At 41.3% G+C, this 19,079-nt stretch overlaps 2 protein-coding genes and 1 pseudogene across 2 annotated transcripts; all 3 read right to left on the reverse strand.

Annotated features, from left to right (window-relative positions):
* Positions 1-3,449: 3,449 nt before the first annotated feature.
* Positions 3,450-6,487, reverse strand: LOC139450271 (multiple epidermal growth factor-like domains protein 11). The gene is made up of 3 exons (XM_071231950.1): positions 6,401-6,487; positions 4,784-6,178; positions 3,450-3,913 (listed from the first exon to the last, which is right to left on the reverse strand). The coding sequence occupies exons 1-3, from the start codon at positions 6,459-6,461 to the stop codon at positions 3,840-3,842; spliced, it is 1,530 nt and encodes a 509-aa protein (XP_071088051.1). The 5' UTR covers positions 6,462-6,487; the 3' UTR covers positions 3,450-3,839.
* Positions 6,488-7,882: 1,395 nt separating this feature from the next.
* On the reverse strand, positions 7,883-10,805 carry LOC139450272 (multiple epidermal growth factor-like domains protein 11; annotated as a pseudogene).
* Positions 10,806-12,116: 1,311 nt separating this feature from the next.
* LOC139450270 (multiple epidermal growth factor-like domains protein 11) lies at positions 12,117-14,810 on the reverse strand. The gene is made up of 3 exons (XM_071231949.1): positions 14,600-14,810; positions 12,993-14,387; positions 12,117-12,399 (listed from the first exon to the last, which is right to left on the reverse strand). Exons 1-3 carry the CDS (start codon positions 14,808-14,810, stop codon positions 12,326-12,328), a joined length of 1,680 nt encoding a protein of 559 aa, XP_071088050.1. The 3' UTR covers positions 12,117-12,325.
* Positions 14,811-19,079: the final 4,269 nt, after the last annotated feature.

Raw genomic sequence — 19,079 nt, forward strand, 5'->3', positions numbered from 1 at the left:
AGATACTGCAGTGATCTAGACTTGCCAAACATTATAGACTTGCATGGGCTGTATTTGATATATATTTGTATCAGGGTCTGTAAGACAAACTAGTTCTAAACTACACGTTCTAAACTACACATGCCCTGAACTACATGTTCTAAACTAAATATACCTCACACTACACATTCCGAGACTACAGATGTCCTGAACTACACGTTCTAAACCAGACATGTTCTAAACTACATATACCTCCCACTACACATGTTCTGAACTACACGTTCTAAACTACACATATTTTAAACTACACATGTTCTAAACTAGACATGCCCGGAAATACACGTTCGAAACTAGATATTCCTCGCACTACACATTACTAGACTACAGATGTCCTGAACTACACGTTCTAAACTAGATATACCTCACACTACACATTCCGAAACTACACATGCCCTGAACTACACGTTCTAAACTACACATGTTCTAAACTACACATGCCCTGAACTACACGTTTTAAACTAGATATACCTCACACTACACATTCCGAGACTACAGATGACCTGAAATACACGTTCTAAACTACACATGTTCTAAACTACATATACCTCACACTACAGATGTTCTGAAGTACACGTTCTAAACTACACATGTTCTAAACTACACATGCCCTGAACTACACGTTCTAAACTAGATATACCTCACACTACACATTCCTAGACTACAGATGTCCTGAACTACACGTTCTAAACTAGATATACCTCACACTACACATTCCTAAACTACACATGCCCTGAACTACACATGTTCTAAACTACAAATGTTCTAAAAAACATATACCTCACACTACACATGCCCTGAACTACACGTTCTAAACTTCACATGTTCTCAACTACACATGCCCTGAACTACACGTTCTAAACTACACATGTTCTAAACTACACATGCCCTGAACTACACGTTTTAAACTAGATATACCTCACACTACACATTCCGAGACTACAGATGACCTGAACTACACGTTCTAAACTACACATGTTCTAAACTACATATACCTCACACTACAGATGTTCTGATGTACACGTTCTAAACTACACATGTTCTAAACTACAAATGCCCTGAACTACACGTTCTAAACTAGATATACCTCACACTACACATTCCTAGACTACAGATGTCCTGAACTACACGTTCTAAACTAGATATACCTCACACTACACATTCCTAAACTACACATGCCCTGAACTACACATGTTCTAAACTACACATGTTCTAAACTAGATATACCTCACACTACACATGCCATGAACTACACGTTCTAAACTTCACATGTTCTCAACTACACATGCCCTGAACTACACGTTCTAAACTACACATGTTCTAAAGTACACATGCCCTGAACTACACGTTCGAAACTAGATATTCCTCACACTACACATTACTAAACTACAGATGTCCTGAACTACACGTTCTAAACTAGATATACCTCACACTACACATTCCGAATCTACACATGTCCTGAACTACACGTTCTAAACTACACATGTTCTAAACTACACATGCCCTGAACTACACATGATCTAAACTACATATACCTCACACTACAGATGTCTTGAAGTACACGTTCTAAACTACACATGTTCTCAACTACACATGTTCTGAACTACACATGTTCTAAAATAGATATACCTCACACTACACATTCCTAGACTACACATGCCCTGAACTACACGTTCGAAACTAGATATTCCTCACACTACACATTCCTAAACTACACATGCCCTGAACTACACGTTCTAAACTAGATATACCTCACACTACACATTCCTAGACTACACATGCCCTGAGCCACACGTTCTAAACTAGATATACCTCACACTACACATGTTCTAAACTACACATGCCCTGAACTACACGTTCTAAACTAGATATACCTCACACTACACATTCCGAAACTACACATGCCCTGAACTACACGTTCTAAACTACACATGTTCTAAACTACACATGCCCTGAACTACACGTTCTAAACTAGATATACCTCACACTACACATTCCTAGACTACAGATGACCTGAACTACACGTTCTAAACTACACATGTTCTAAACTACATATACCTCACACTACAGATGTCCTGAAGTACACGTTCTAAACTACACATGTTCTAAACTACACATGTTCTAAACTACACATGTTCTAAACTACACATGCCCTGAACTACACGTTCTAAACTAGATATACCTCACACTACACATTCCTAGACTACAGATGTCCTGAACTACACGTTCTAAACTACATATACCTCACACAACACATTCCTAAACTACACATGCCCTGAACTACACATGTTCTAAACTACACATGCCCTGAACTACACATGTCCTGAACTGCACATGTTCTTAAATACACATCACCTGAATTACCAAAACTACATTTTTTAAACATTTCCAAAAAATAACTGTAATTTCCAAAGAATCTTTTCTCTTCCCTTGTTTTCATATGGAATCAAGGAAACTAGACTTGGTTCAGTATGATCTAGGTTTGCCTAGGCTATTAGTGATAAATATATATTAGACTTAGGTGTTTAGATGCTTTAGTGAAACCCACAAGCACGGGAATGGTGCTGACAAACCTAGAAACATAATGACGGTGAACCGGGACTCGAACCCGGGATCCCAGGTTTCTGGTGTGTTCAAAGAACGCACAGCGAATTGCGGGGCCTTAGGCGACTGTATCACCTGTTCCCTCTTCGAATATCAGTAAAGAAACATTTAAAGTATTATTTGACACTGCAGTCATTTCCAAATAACCGATCAGAGTGTTGTCAACAGGCCAGACAACTCCGAATTATCAAGTGCTATATTTTACCAACATCAAGGGGTCTCTTCAAGCCACGACTTGGCAGTGCCGCAACAACGCTTTCCTTGTTGCTACAAGTGACCTTGAACTTTTACCTTTTACTTTTATGATATCACCACTATCGAGAGTGACGACGTCAGTTTATCAGTCGTATCACGCACTCGTGAGGCAGGGTTTTGTTTCACTCATAGACTTTACTATTTCCCTGGCAGTTATGCAATATAATTTACCTGGTTGCAGCTCTTTACCTGATTTTAGAGTAACATCATGACGAATTACACCGATTGCAAGGTTTGATGTAAGATGTTCAGATTGCTAGAGGGATGTCCACTCTTCCTTATTGATGCCTTATTTGCCCGTTCTGACTTATTACTATCGAATCGGGACCAGACAAGGCAGTGGATGATAGCATGAACCATGGTTCACTCCGCTGGAGAGCAGATGACAAAACACCGTCCACATCACACGTTGTTACTAGTCATTTCATTAATTGATTACCTGGCATGCATTTGGGGCCTCATGTTTCACCCAGAACCTCAAAGAGGCTTCATCGCTTAAGTAAATATATAACTGAATGTTTTCATAAACCAGATTTATTGTCGTTTTTTTCATATTCAAGAAGGGGCAGTTGTAACATTTGTACGCCCTTATCTTCAAATGTCTTCCCACAAACAAGTTGTTTACACCGATAGTACACTCATGAAAATATACAAATGCAACTAAATTTATAAATAGGATATACACTCACTTATGTACATAAACAATCCTTTATGTATTCAATCATGACAATGTACTGGCAACTGATTTACATATTTATTGTATGCATGAACATGCAACCTCTGTGGCGTTTCAAGTAAGTTTGGTTGTATTTGTTCTATATCTTCTGATGGTGATGGCTGTAGAGGTGATGTCAGTCACGTATACACACGAGTAGGTTGAATTGACATATTCGCTTACAATGCACTGCCAGGACTCTTCTAACTACCCCCGACGAGATTGCAGTTCAGATGTCCTGGCAGCTCATTGTACAACGATGACACGCCCACACTATGACCACAGCCACTTGGATCCAAAACCCTGCAACATGGATACACATTTAAAAACGATGAAACTTAGAGATTTACGATTTATATGTTTATTTATATCAATATTATATAATCAAGGTCAGTGATCACCTAGCACATATTGTTGTTTTCAAACAAATGCAATGAAAATATGACTCACATTATATGTTTAGTTATGTCATTACCTATGGTATAGAGGGTCACTTTACATGTTTAGTTATGTCATTACCTATGGTATAGCGGGTCACATTATATGTTAAGTTATGTCATTACCTATGGTATAGCGGGTCACATTATATGTTTAGTTATGTCATTACCTATGGTATAGCGGGTCACATTATATGTTTAGTTATGTCATTACCTATGGTATAGAGGGTCACATTATATGTTTAGTTGTGTCATTACCTATGGTACAGAGGGTCACATTTTACGTTTAGTTATGTCATTACCTATGGTATAGAGGGTCACATTATATGTTTAGTTATGTCATTACCTTTGGTATAGAGGGTCATATTATGTGTTTAGTTATGTCATTATCTATGGTATAGAGGGTCATATAATATGTTTAGTTATGTCATTACCTATGGCATAGAGGTTCACATTATATGTTTAGTTGTGTCATTACCTATGGTACAGAGGGTCACATTATATGTTTATTGACGTATTAGTCGAAAGGGACCCGTGAAGATCTGATTAGAATAGGTCTTCAGCAACCTATGCTTGCAGTAAAAGGCGACTATGCTTGTCACGAGAGAAGTCTGACGGGATCGGGTGGTCATGTCATCGTATCCCAATCGCGTGGATCGATGCTTATGATGTCAATTACCGGATTGTCTGGTCCAAAAATTAGTCGAAAGGACAGTATGAGGAATGAAACTCTCACCTGACATGGACGCTCGGCGAGATGACCCATTACTACTGATCATGAATGCCGCAGATTTAGGAACGTTTTTACAGGTCGAACATTTCTCGTCACAGGATCGACCAGTGAACCCATCGCGGCAACCCTGCTTACACCTTCCATCAGTGAGACAGTCATTATTCAAACAGTTTTCAGGGCACTTGCTGTCGCAGTGGGTTCCTCTCCATCCCCCGATACAGCCATGGGTACAGGAGCCATCTGTATAGGAGCACGAGTGTCTGCACGTTTTGCTGCAATGATGACTACATGTTGGTCCATACCAACCTTCCCTGCATCCTTCATGGCACGTGCCGGTGTCACGATCACAAAAACTCAAGCCATCTCCACCTGCATAACAATTGCTGCATTTCAGATGACATCCATTGCCATATCGCCCTGGGGAGCATTCCTCGCACCTGCCCGATGTTCTGTCACATCCAGTGGTATGGCAATGCGGACATTGCCTATCACAAAACAGGCCATAAAATCCTGGTTCGCAACCATATTTACATTTTCCATTGGCGTAACAGGCGCCAGTTCGACAACCTTTCGAGCATTTTTCGTTACAGAATGACCCTTGCCATCCGTGTGTACAGCCGTTGATACAAGACCCATCTTTTGGAAAGCATACTGAGTTTTTACAGTTGCTACTACAACTGCTACCACAATGAGGTCCATGTCTCCCATCTATACATCCTTGCACACAATTTCCGTCTGCACGCGCACAATGTCTGTAGCCATCACGTTCTGTGTAGCAGTAGTGACTACATGTCATGGTGCAGTTGTCGCCATGGAAACCAGGTGAGCACTGATCACATCTGCCTGAAAATCTGTCACATCCAGTTGTGTAACAGTTAGAGCACTTCTTGTCACAGAACTGGCCATAGTAACCAGGTTCGCAGCCCTCTTTGCACTTGCTGTCACTGTGGCAGATACCTCGCAAGCAGTTAGCCGAGCACTTCTCATTACAGAAGGACCCTCTCCATCCATGCGCACATCCAATCAGACAATACCCATTGGTCTTGGCGCACAACGAGTGTTTGCAATGTTGTGGACAGCGTTTCTGACATGAGCTCCCGAAATGTCCCTTGTTACAAGTTTCCAGGCAGTTTCCTGAGCTTCTGTTGCAGTGAACTTCACCCTTGTAATCTGCAGGACAGTTGCCTGGACATATAGTGTTACACCCGTCACCGTGGTAACCTGGTTTACACCTGTAACACCTGCCTGTATCTCTGTCACACCCATCACTGCTACAGTGGCTGCAGTGGTCAGTACATCTGTCTCCATAACAACCGTGTACGCAGGCTTGACAAGTTAATCCCCCATATGGAGGGGTGCACCCATCTTCACATTTGCCGACATGAGAACCGATGCTTACTGTGGAATAACAGAACTACTGTAAAGTAATTCATATTAATGAGTGAGTGAATGAGTATTAACACTATCATATATATTAATGAAATACGTCATGTTTGATTGCCATAAGGTAATGTCAAAACTTTAGTTTATTTTACTATACTAAATAAGAAAAATGTTAATTTAAACGTGATTCATCTGTTTCATGAGTGCCCAATTTCAAACTGACAAACATTTTCTTACCGTGAACACATATGTATATCAAGGCGACGATTGTCACAATGCGACTGGGAATTCTTTCCATCTTCTTAAACGCCAATATGCGGTATGCAGTACAGTATCGGAGAAAGCATATCACCAGGACTCTATGTCGGGGGACACATTGGACCGCGACCAGCACACCCAGTGTCGCCTCGTAGATGTGCAGGATATGTACGAGGGACTGTACACCCGAATAAGTCTACAAGGTTCATAGTTACTATCTATTTATAATTCTGACTTGGCATTTCAGCCATAATCAGTGTTCGATTATAAAGACCTGACTCCATGTCTGGCAGGCTGCCAGCAGTGCATGACGAAACCAGTCTTTATAGTTTCTTTAGTTTAGTTTCTTATACCACTTTAGTGAAACCCACAAGCACGGGAATGGTGCTGACAAACCTAGAAACATAATGACGGTGAACCGGGACTCAAACCCAGGATCCTAGGTTTCTGGTGTGTTCAAAGAACGCACAGCGAATTGCGGCGACTGGGCCACCCGTTCCCTCTTCTAATATCAGAAAAGAAACATTTAAAGTATTATTTGACACAGCAGTCATTTCTAAATGACCGATCAGAGTGTTGTCAACAGGCCAGACAACTCCGAATTAACAAGTGCTATATTTTACCAACATCAAGGGGTCTCTTCGAGCCCCGACTTGGCAGTGCGGCTTCGGCAACGCTTTCCTTGTTGCTACAAGTGGCCTTGAACTTTTACCAGTGTCCATTATGATATCACCACTAACGAGAATGACGACGTCAGTTTATCCGTCGTATCACACACTCGTGAGGCAGGGTTTTGTTTCACTCATAGACTTTACTATTTCCCTGGGAAAAATGCAATATAATTTACCTGGTTGCAGCTCTTTACCTGATTTTAGAGTAACATCATGACGAATTACACCGATGGCAAGGTTGGATGTATGATGGTGAGATTGCTAGTGGGATGTCCACTCTACCTTACTGATGCCTTATTTGCCCGTTCTGACTTATTACCATCGAATCGGGACAAGACAAGGCAGTGGATGATAGCATGGACCATGATTCACTCCGCTGGAGAGACAAAACACAGTCCACATCACACATTGTTACAAACTAGTCATTTCATTGATTGATTACCTGGCATGCATTTGGGGCCTCATGTTTCACACAGAACCTCAAAGAGGCTTCATCGCTTAAGTAAATATATAACTGAATGTTTTCATAAACCAGATTTATTGTCGTTTTTCATATTCAAGAAGGGGCAATTGTAACATTGTACGCCCTTATCTTCAAATGTCTTCCCACAAACAAGATGTTTACAACGATGATACACTCATGAAAATATACAAATGCAACTAAATTTATAAATAGGATGTACACTCACTTATGTACATAAACAATCCTTTATGTGTATAATCATAAATATGTACTGGTAGTTGATTTACATATTTATTGTATACATGAACATGCAACTTCTGCGGCGTTTCAAGTAAGTTTGGTTGTGTTTGTTCTATATCTTCTGATGGTGATGGCTGTAGAGGTGATGTCAGTCACGTATACACACGAGTAGGTTGGATTGACATATCAGCTTACAATGAACTGCCAGGACTCTTCTAACTACCCCCGACGAGATTGCAGTTCAGATGTCCTGGCAGCTCATTGTACAACGGCGACACGCCCACACTATGACCACAGCCACTTGGATCCAAAACCCTGCAACATGGATACACATTTAAAAACGATGAAACTTAGAGATTTACGATATATATGTTTATGTATATCAGTATTATATAATTAAGGTCAGTGCTCACCTAGCACATATTGTTGTTTTCAAAAAAGATCAGTGAAAACATGACTTACATGATTATATGTTTAGTTATGTCATTACCTATGGTATAGAGGATCACATTATATGTTTAGTTATGTCATTACCTATGGTATAGAGGATCACATTATATGTTTAGTTATGTCATTACCTATGGTATAGAGGATCACATTATATGTTTAGTTATGTCATTACCTATGGTATAGAGGATCACATTATATGTTTAGTTATGTCATTACCTATGGTATAGAGGATCACATATATGTTTAGTTATGTCATCAACCTATGGTATAGAGGATCACATTATATGTTTAGTTATGTCATTACCTATGGTATAGAGGGTCACATTATATGTTTAGTTATGTCATTACCTATGGTATAGAGGATCACATTATATGTTTAGTTATGTCATTACCTATGGTATAGAGGGTCACATTGTATGTTTAGTTATGTCATTACCTATGGTATAGAGGGTCACATTATATGAACTGTAACAACACGTGCTTTTAATGAGACGTATTTTCTTTTATTGACGTATTAGTCGAAAGGGACCCGTGAAGATCTGATTAGAATAGGTCTTCAGCAACCCATGCTTGCAGTAAAAGGCCACTATGCTTGTCGCGAGAGAAGTCTGACGGGATCGGGTGGTCAAGCTCGCAGACTTGGTTGATGCATGTCATCGTATCTCAATTGAGTGGATCGATGCTTATGATGTCAATCACCGGATTGTCTGGTCCAGACTCGATTAGTTACAGACCCCCGTCATATAGCAGGAATATTGCCGAGTGCGGCGTCAAGCAACAAATAAACAAACCAAAATTAGTCGAAAGTACGGTGTGATGAATTAAACTCTCACCTGACATGGACGCTAGACGAGATGACCCATTGCTAGTGTATACCGCAGATTTAGGAACGTTTCTACAGGTCGAACATTTCTCGTGACAGGACCGACCAGTGAACCCATCGCGGCAACCCTGCTTACAACTTCCATCAGTGAGACAGTCATTATTCAAACAGTTTTCAGGGCACTTGCTGTCGCAGTGGGTTCCTCTCCATCCCCCGATACAGCCATTGATACAGGAGCCATCTGTATAGGAGCACGAGTGTCTGCACGTTTTGCTGCAATGATGACTACATGTTGGTCCATACCGACCTTCCCTGCATCCCTCCTGGCACGTGCCGGTATCACGATCACATAGACTCAAGCCATCTCGACCTGCATAACAATTGCTGCATTTCAGATGGCATCCATCGCCATATCGCCCTCGGGAGCATTCCTCGCACCTGCCCGATGTTCTGTCACATCCAGTGGTATGGCAATGCGGACATTGCCTATCACAAAACGGACCATAAAATCCTGGTTCGCAACCATATTTACATTTTCCATCGGTGTAACAAGCGCCTGTTCGACAACTTTTCGAGCATTTTTCGTTACAGAATGATCCTTTCCACCCGTGTGTACAGCCGTTGACACAAGACCCATCTTTTGGAAAGCATACTGAGTTTTTTACAGTTTCTACTACAACTGCTACCACAATGAGGTCCATGTCTCCCATCTATACACCCTTGCACACAGGTTCCGTCTGCACGCGCACAATGTCTGTAGCCGTCACGTTCTGTGAAGCAGTAGTGACTACATGTCATGGTGCAGTTGTCGCCATGGAAACCAGGTGAGCATTGATCACATCTGCCTGAAAATCTGTCACATCCAGTTGTGTAACAGTTATAGCACCTCTTGTCACAGAACTGGTCATAGTAACCAGATTCGCAGCCCTCTTTGCACTTGCCGTCACTGTGGCAGATACCTCGCAAGCAGTTAGCAGAGCACTTCTCATTACAGAAGGACCCTCTCCATCCATGCGCACATCCAACAAGACAATACCCATTGGTCTTGGCGCACAACGAGTGTTTGCAATGTTGTGGACAGCGTTTCTGACATGAGCTCCCGAAATGTCCCTTGTTACAAGTTTCCAGGCAGTTTCCTGAGCTTCTGTTGCAGTGAACTTCACCCTTGTAATCTGCAGGACAGTTGCCTGGACATATAGTGTTACACCCGTCACCGTGGTAACCTGGTTTACACCTGTAACACCTGCCTGTATCTCTGTCACACCCATCACTGCTACAGTGGCTGCAGTGGTCAGTACATCTGTCTCCATAACAACCGTGTATGCAGGCTTGACAAGTTAATCCCCCATATGGAGGGGTGCACCCATCTTCACAAATGCCGACATGAGAACCGATGTTTACTGTGGAATAACAGAACTACTGTTAAGTAATTCATATTAATGAGTGAGTGAGTGAGTTTTAACAGTACCATATTTATGAAATACGTCATGTTTGATTGCCATAAGGTAATGTCAAAACTATAGTTTACTTTACTATACTACATAAGGAAAATGTTAATTAAAACGTGATTCATCTGTTTCATGAGTGCCCAATTTCAAACTGACAAACATTTTCTTACCGTGAACACATATGTATATCAAGGCGACGATTGTCACAATGCGACTGAGAATTCTTTCCATCTTCTTAAACGCCAATATGCGGTATGCAGTACAGTATCGGAGAAAGCATATCACCAGGACTCTATGTCGGGGGACACATTGGACCGCGACCAAACAAACCCAGTGTCGCCTCGTAGATGTGCAGGATATGTACGAAGGACTGTACACCCGGATAAGTCTACAAGGTTCATAGTTACTATCTATTTATAATTCTAACTTGGCATTTCAGCCATAATCAGTGTTCGATTATAAAGACCTGACTCCATGTCTGGCAGGCTGCCAGCAGTGCATGACGAAACCAGTCTTTATAGTTTCTTTAGTTTAGTTTCTTATACCACTTTAGTGAAACCCACAAGCACGGGAATGGTGCTGACAAACCTAGAAACATAATGACGGTGAACCGGGACTCAAACCCAGGATCCTAGGTTTCTGGTGTGTTCAAAGAACGCACAGCGAATTGCGGCGACTGGGCCACCCGTTCCCTCTTCTAATATCAGTAAAGAAACATTTAAAGTATTATTTGACACTGCAGTCATTTCCAAATAACCGATCAGAGTGTTGTCAACAGGCCAGACAACTCCGAATTATCAAGTGCTATATTTTACCAACATCAAGGGGTCTCTTCAAGCCACGACTTGGCAGTGCCGCTTCGGCAACGCTTTCCTTGTTGCTACAAGTGACATTGAACTTTTACCTTTTACTTTTATGATATCACCACTATCGAGAGTGACGACGTCAGTTTATCAGTCGTATCACGCACTCGTGAGGCAGGGTTTTGTTTCACTCATAGACTTTACTATTTCCCTGGCAGTTATGCAATATAATTTACCTGGTTGCAGCTCTTTACCTGATTTTAGAGTAACATCATGACGAATTACACCGATTGCAAGGTTTGATGTAAGATGTTCAGATTGCTAGAGGGATGTCCACTCTTCCTTATTGATGCCTTATTTGCCCGTTCTGACTTATTACTATCGAATCGGGACCAGACAAGGCAGTGGATGATAGCATGAACCATGGTTCACTCCGCTGGAGAGCAGATGACAAAACACCGTCCACATCACACGTTGTTACTAGTCATTTCATTAATTGATTACCTGGCATGCATTTGGGGCCTCATGTTTCACCCAGAACCTCAAAGAGGCTTCATCGCTTAAGTAAATATATAACAGAATGTTTTCATAAACCAGATTTATTGTCGTTTTTCATATTCAAGAAGGGGCAATTGTAACACTGTACGCCCTTATCTTCAAATGTCTTCCCACAAACAAGTTGTTTACAACGATGGTACACTCATGAAAATATACAAATGCAACTAAATTTATAAATAGGATATACACTCACTTATGTACATAAACAATCCTTTATGTATATAATCATGACAATGTACTGGCAATTGATTTACATATTTATTGTATACATGAACATGCAACTTCTGCGGCGTTTCAAGTAAGTTTGGTTGTATTTGTTCTATATCTTCTGATGGTGATGGCTGTAGAGGTGATGTCAGTCACGTATACACACGAGTAGGTTGGATTGACATATCAGCTTACAATGAACTGCCAGGACTCTTCTAACTACCCCCGATAAGATTGCAGTTCAGATGTCCTGGGAGCTCATTGTACAACGGTGACACGCCCACACTATGACCACGGCCACTTGGATCCAAAACCCTGCAACATGGATACACATTTAAAAACGATGAAACTTAGAGATTTACGATATATATGTTTATGTATATCAATATTATATAATTAAGGTCAGTGCTCACCTAGCACATATTGTTGTTTTCAAAAAAGATCAGTGAAAACATGACTTACATGATTATATGTTTAGTTATGTCATTACCTATGGTATAGAGGGTCACATTGTATGTTTAGTTATGTCATTACCTATGGTATAGAGGGTCACATTATGTGAACTGTAACAACACGTGCTTTTAATGAAACGTATTTTCTTTTATTGACGTATTAGTCGAAAGGGACCCGTGAAGATCTGATTAGAATAGGTCTTCAGCAACCCATGCTTGCTGTAAAAGGCGACTATTCTTGTCCCGAGAGAAGTCTGACAGGATCGGGTGGTCATGTCATCGTATCCCAATCGCGTGGATCGATGCTTATGATGTCAATCACCGGATTGTCTGGTCCAGACTCGATTAGTTACAGACCCCCGTCATATAGCAGGAATATTGCCGAGTGCGGCGTTAAACAACAAATAAACAAACAAAAATTAGTCGAAAGGACTGTATGAGGAATGAAACTCTCACCTGACATGGACGCTAGGCGAGATGACCCATTACTACTGATCATGAATGCCGCAGATTTAGGAACGTTTTTACAGGTCGAACATTTCTCGTGACAGGACCGACCAGTGAACCCATCGCGGCAACCCTGCTTACACCTTCCATCATTGAGACAGTCATTATTCAAACAGTTTTCAGGGCACTTGCTGTCGCAGTGGGTTCCTCTCCATCCTCCGATACAGCCATGGGGACAAGAGCCATCTGTATAGGAGCACGAGTGTCTGCACGTTTTGCTGCAATGATGACTACATGTTGGTCCATACCGACCTTCCCTGCATCCCTCCTGGCACGTGCCGGTATCACGATCACAAAGAGTCAAGCCATCTCCACCTGCATAACAATTGCTGCATTTCAGATGGCATCCATTGCCATATCGCCCTCGGGAGCATTCCTCGCACCTGCCCGATGTTCTGTCACATCCAGTGGTATGGCAATGCGGACATTGCCTATCACAAAACGGACCATAAAATCCTGGTTCGCAACCATATTTACATTTTCCATCGGTGTAACAGGCGCCTGTTCGACAACTTTTCGAGCATTTTTCGTTACAGAATGATCCTTTCCACCCGTGTGTACAGCCGTTGACACAAGACCCATCTTTTGGAAAGCATACTGAGTTTTTACAGTTTCTACTACAACTGCTACCACAATGAGGTCCATGTCTCCCATCTATACACCCTTGCACACAGGTTCCGTCTGCACGCGCACAATGTCTGTAGCCGTCACGTTCTGTGAAGCAGTAGTGACTACATGTCATGGTGCAGTTGTCGCCATGGAAACCAGGTGAGCATTGATCACATCTGCCTGAAAATCTGTCACATCCAGTTGTGTAACAGTTAGAGCACCTCTTGTCACAGAACTGGCCATAGTAACCAGATTCGCAGCCCTCTTTGCACTTGCCGTCACTGTGGCAGATACCTCGCAAGCAGTTAGCAGAGCACTTCTCATTACAGAAGGACCCTCTCCATCCATGCGCACATCCAACAAGACAATACCCATTGGTCTTGGCGCACAACGAGTGTTTGCAATGTTGTGGACAGCGTTTCTGACATGAGCTCCCGAAATGTCCCTTGTTACAAGTTTCCAGGCAGTTTCCTGAGCTTCTGTTGCAGTGAACTTCACCCTTGTAATCTGCAGGACAGTTGCCTGGACATATAGTGTTACACCCGTCACCGTGGTAACCTGGTTTACACCTGTAACACCTGCCTGTATCTCTGTCACACCCATCACTGTCACAGTGGCTGCAGTGGTCAGTACATCTGTCTCCATAACAACCGTGTATGCAGGCTTGACAAGTTAATCCCCCATATGGAGGGGTGCACCCATCTTCACATTTGCCGACATGTGAACCGATGTTTTCTGTGGAATAACAGAACTACTGTTAAGTAAATTTTTTTTGAGTGAGTGAGTGAGTTTTAACAGTATCATATTTATGAAATACGTCATGTTTGATTACCATAAGGTAATGTCAAAACTATAGTTTTACCATTCAACATGAGAAAAATGTTAATTAAAACGTGATTCATCTGTTTCATGAGTGCCCAATTTCAAACTGACAAACATTTTCTTACCGTGGACACATGTATATATCAAGGCGACGATTGTCACAGTGCGACTGAGAATTCTTTCCATCTTCTTAAACGCCAATATGCGGTATGCAGTACAGTATCGGAGAAAGCATATCACCAGCACTCTATGTCGGGGGACACATTGGACCGCGACCAGCACACCCAGTGTCGCCTCGTATATGTGCAGGATACGTGCAAGGGACTGTACACCCATATAAGTCCACAAGATTTGATCTATCTATTTATAATTCTGACTTGGCGTTTCAGCCATAAACAGTGTTAGATTATAAACACCTGACTCCATGTCTGGCAGGCTGCCAGCAGTGCATGACGAAACCTGTCTTTATAGTTTTTTTTATCAATTCAGTGTCTGATATGTTCAGTGTGTTAGGTAATATTATACACGTATGTTTTCTGAGTTAATTTTTTTTAATTCGGTACAAACTTTTCTAACAATCAGTTTTATCTTTCTTTAAGTTCCAATAATAATCTCCTATGGAAGATTGAGGGTTGGTATGACGCCGTCTATGAATAATATAAAACAGAGTTTGTTTGAATGGTTGACAAAACTTAGACATCTGCATGATGTGCTCAACAATACTTATTTGAACTTTGATTTGTAGTCACCTATCTTACTATAAAGAAGCAAATATGGTTCTATATATTGAAGAATAATTCATTCCTAATAGGTAAATGTATTTATAAGTGTAGTTTAACAAGTAGATACGTGTTACAAGTATACCAGCATAATCAATGACATTATGTTGCATGTCGTAATGTGATCTTATCTGTGAGCTGAGGAGTACAATATGTAGCGAGAAAGAAAAATGTAGCGCACTGGACAGTATTAATATACTGCGCGGATCCGCTGTGCATGTCAGTCTATCTTGTCTATGTGTATTTTATCAACGACGAAGTGTGTACTTTGTACCAAGTGATCACTCACTGCCAGTGGCAGGTCGATAGGATTCAGTAGGAATGAAAATGTAAAGTTCTCAATAAGGTTAACGGTCATATTCCAACACTTTCTACCATGTTGGCATTCCAGAACAGAAAGGTTCCGAATACCCATGCTTACCGTTATGTATTGTTGATGTTGATTGTTGTTTAACGCCGCACTAAAAATATTCCAGCTATATGACGGCGATCTGTAAATAATCGAGTCTGGACCAGACAATCCAGTGATATCATGAGCATCGATCCACGCAATTGGGATACGATAACATGTATCAACAAAGTCTGCGAGCCTGACCACCCGATCTCGTCAGACGCCTCTCACGACAAGCATAGTCGCCCCTTACGGCAAGCATGGGTTGCTGAAGATTATTCTACCCCGGGTCTTCGCGGGTTCTTCTAGGGGGCACGGGTGGCCCAGTCGTCAAATATTGTCATCATCTACCTATGATTGTGGGTTCGAATCCCGGTTCGCCCTAATTATGTTTCTAGGTTTGTCAGCACCATACCCGTGCTCGTGGGTTTCACCGAAGTGGTAACGTCTGAGACCTGCATCACTTCGGGCTTTCCTCCCACATTAAGCTGACACGCCGTGATATAACTAGAATAATGTTAAAAGCGGCGTTAAACCCAACTCACTCACTCACTCTCACTTCGAGGGTTCTTATTGTAACAGATAACTGATGGGGACCCCATGAGGTTAAACCGTGTGATCTGAAGGATTATATGTGGTTGTAAATCGATGTCGTGGATGTTGTTCATGGCATCAACCACTGTTTCTTTTCCAGATTAATTTGTAATTAAAGGTTTTAGATACTGTAGACATGTGGCGGGAATATTGTTGACTGCGCTGTAAAATTATAATCACTCACCTCTCACTGCAAAGACAAAAAACAACGTTAAAAGGCAAAATACGTGTATAACCAAATTGCACGTGCAATATGCTTTATTTAGATTTAGACAGAGACAAATGGTACGCTAGCCTTCTATGTGTGGTACATACATTCTCCCCTACCCCTTGCACAACAGTGCAAATGTATCGGAATGCACGGAGGTACATTTAACGATGAGGTCAATTGTGACGTCTGATCATCATTCGTCACCACTCGCCCCTTTCCGTAACCTATAAGAAGCTATTCGGCTTGTCCCGGAATAACACGAGTTGGTCACGAATGGTCTGATCATGATGGAAGTGTTCATATATGTGTGTCACAATGAACGGTCATCGCCTTTCACTAATAAGTCTACGACTTTTACAGTGTAATATGATATTATTTACGACGAGTGAGTGAGTTGGGTTTAACGCCTCATTGAGCAGTATTTATGGTATATCATGGCATGCCGTGAGATCACCAATGGTATATTGTATCTTAATGAAGGATGCAAGAACGGCTTTATCTGCCCTGTCGCAGTCAAACAAGGAATGTGATGTGATACACAAAAGGACAAGCCAGCAATATGATGATAATAGAATTTAATGAACCATATTTATTACTCAAAGGTTAAATGTTTATTCTATTTGAATGGGAATGTCCACAGCTCCATTTCAGTAATATATACACCTTCGTGTTGATAGGTCCAAGTACAACACAGATGTCAATACATGTATGTTAACAATAAGCCCCGAGGCTCCACACAGCTACGAGTATGTCGTGTTTGTTTGTTTGTTTGTTTAAAGCCGTACTCTGCAATGAAAAAGCTATATGAAGGCGGTCTGTAAATAATCGAGTCTAGACCAGATAATCCAGTGATTAACATCATGCTCATACGAAAACGTCAAAGTATTCTGAACACACAGGATGTAAGTATGTGTATAAAGTCATATCACTACGTCCAATATCAAATAAGATAAAGATCACAAAGATCACAACAGTACAGTTATTTCACATGATTTTATTGTTCGTAGTCAATACTAAATAGCTAACATAAAGTATCATTACCATAATCCTGAACAAACAAAAACTAAATACATGAATATCTTTAAGTTGTTACATTTTCTATATTATCATATGTATACCACATGAGTGAGTGAGTGAGTGATCCAGGTTTTTGATGTTTACACCTTTGGTACCATCCATGGCTATTCCAACGATCATAGAATGCTGACACGGCCAAGGGACGATACTATGCATAGAGAAATGCGACGCCTAAGGCGACTGGGCCTCTCGTGTCCAATACCCCTCCTGAGCATTGTTCACATTGGATAAGTGAGGTGAGGTGAAATTGGGTTTAACGTCGCGTCCAAGATTATTGCGCTTATATATAGCGACGTGCATGTACGTGTGTGTGTTTGTGTGGCTGCTTGTACTAGTCCGGACTGATGCCGATTTATAGTGCTAGCTCACTGAGATACCATGTCGCAGTTTAACATGAATACCCCACTCAGACACAGTATACTGACTCCGAGCCGACCAGTCCTTGTTTTAGCCCCTTAATGCCGAGCGCCAGACAGGGTAACAACAAGTACCATCTTTTAACGTCTTTTGGTATGACGCGGTCGGGGATCGAACCCAGGACCTTCCGCTCTCCGGGCGGACGGTCTACCACTAGACCACGGAGGCGGTCCATTGGGTAAGTGATCAAGATTATCAACATGATAAAACTGCATGGATCAGTTTGTACATGTAATTAAAAAATCTGTTTAAGGAACATTGGATGGTGATAAGATCCAAAACTGTTACGGTGATCACGAAGGCGAGGCAAAATAATGAATTTAGTTAATAGGATGATGGGTTGTGAAGATACTTGAAGTGGAACGTCCAGCAGTGTTCTCAAGACCATCGTCTAACCAGACTCTTCCAAGTGCGGTTTAGATGTCTCGATACAACTGCATGACCAAAGACGTTACCCCGTCAGCAGGCTGACACGGTAGGAATGTCATCCACAATACCATCAGAACAGAATAATAGAACCACAACCACTGTCTTGTGATCTGCACCTGCAATGTGAAATATAATAAAACAAATAAATTTATCATTTTTATCGAAACAAATTATTTTGATAAAATATGTTGCTTAGTATGTTTGTGTTGCCTTTGTAACAACAAACTTTATGTGTAACATCGATTTGACAACGATATTCAATATCACATAACATCATGAAGGTTAATTACATCATAAAAATCTACTCAACAAAATAAAGAAAACGAAAAAGCCTTGTTTTATCAATGCAACCAAATTATTTTAAGTGAAAAGTGGAAACCTGACCTCTAATAGACACTTGTCCTGAGCATAAATGTGTTTCTCCTTTGTCCTCCACCAAACTTCTCTTTTGTCTGCTGCAGCTGATACCACAGTGATCCCCATGCCAGCCAGGGCCCCGTTCCACAAAGCAATCTTAGCGCTACGATTGCCGTAAGTCTATGTTAAAGTATTGAGGTTATGATCACCTCTGCGCAATGATCGCTTAGTGATCGGGGCCTTAAAAAAATGGCCCGTATGTTCGTCCGAATAGGATTTGCATGTATTTTGCGGCTATTTATACATTAAAATTATTGTTAAAAGTTCATCTTTCTCTACTTTTCGTACGC

This window comes from Haliotis cracherodii, unplaced genomic scaffold (assembly GCF_022045235.1).
Source record: "Haliotis cracherodii isolate W230 unplaced genomic scaffold, xgHalCrac1.p SCAF_8, whole genome shotgun sequence".
NCBI classification, from domain to species: domain Eukaryota; kingdom Metazoa; phylum Mollusca; class Gastropoda; order Lepetellida; family Haliotidae; genus Haliotis; species Haliotis cracherodii.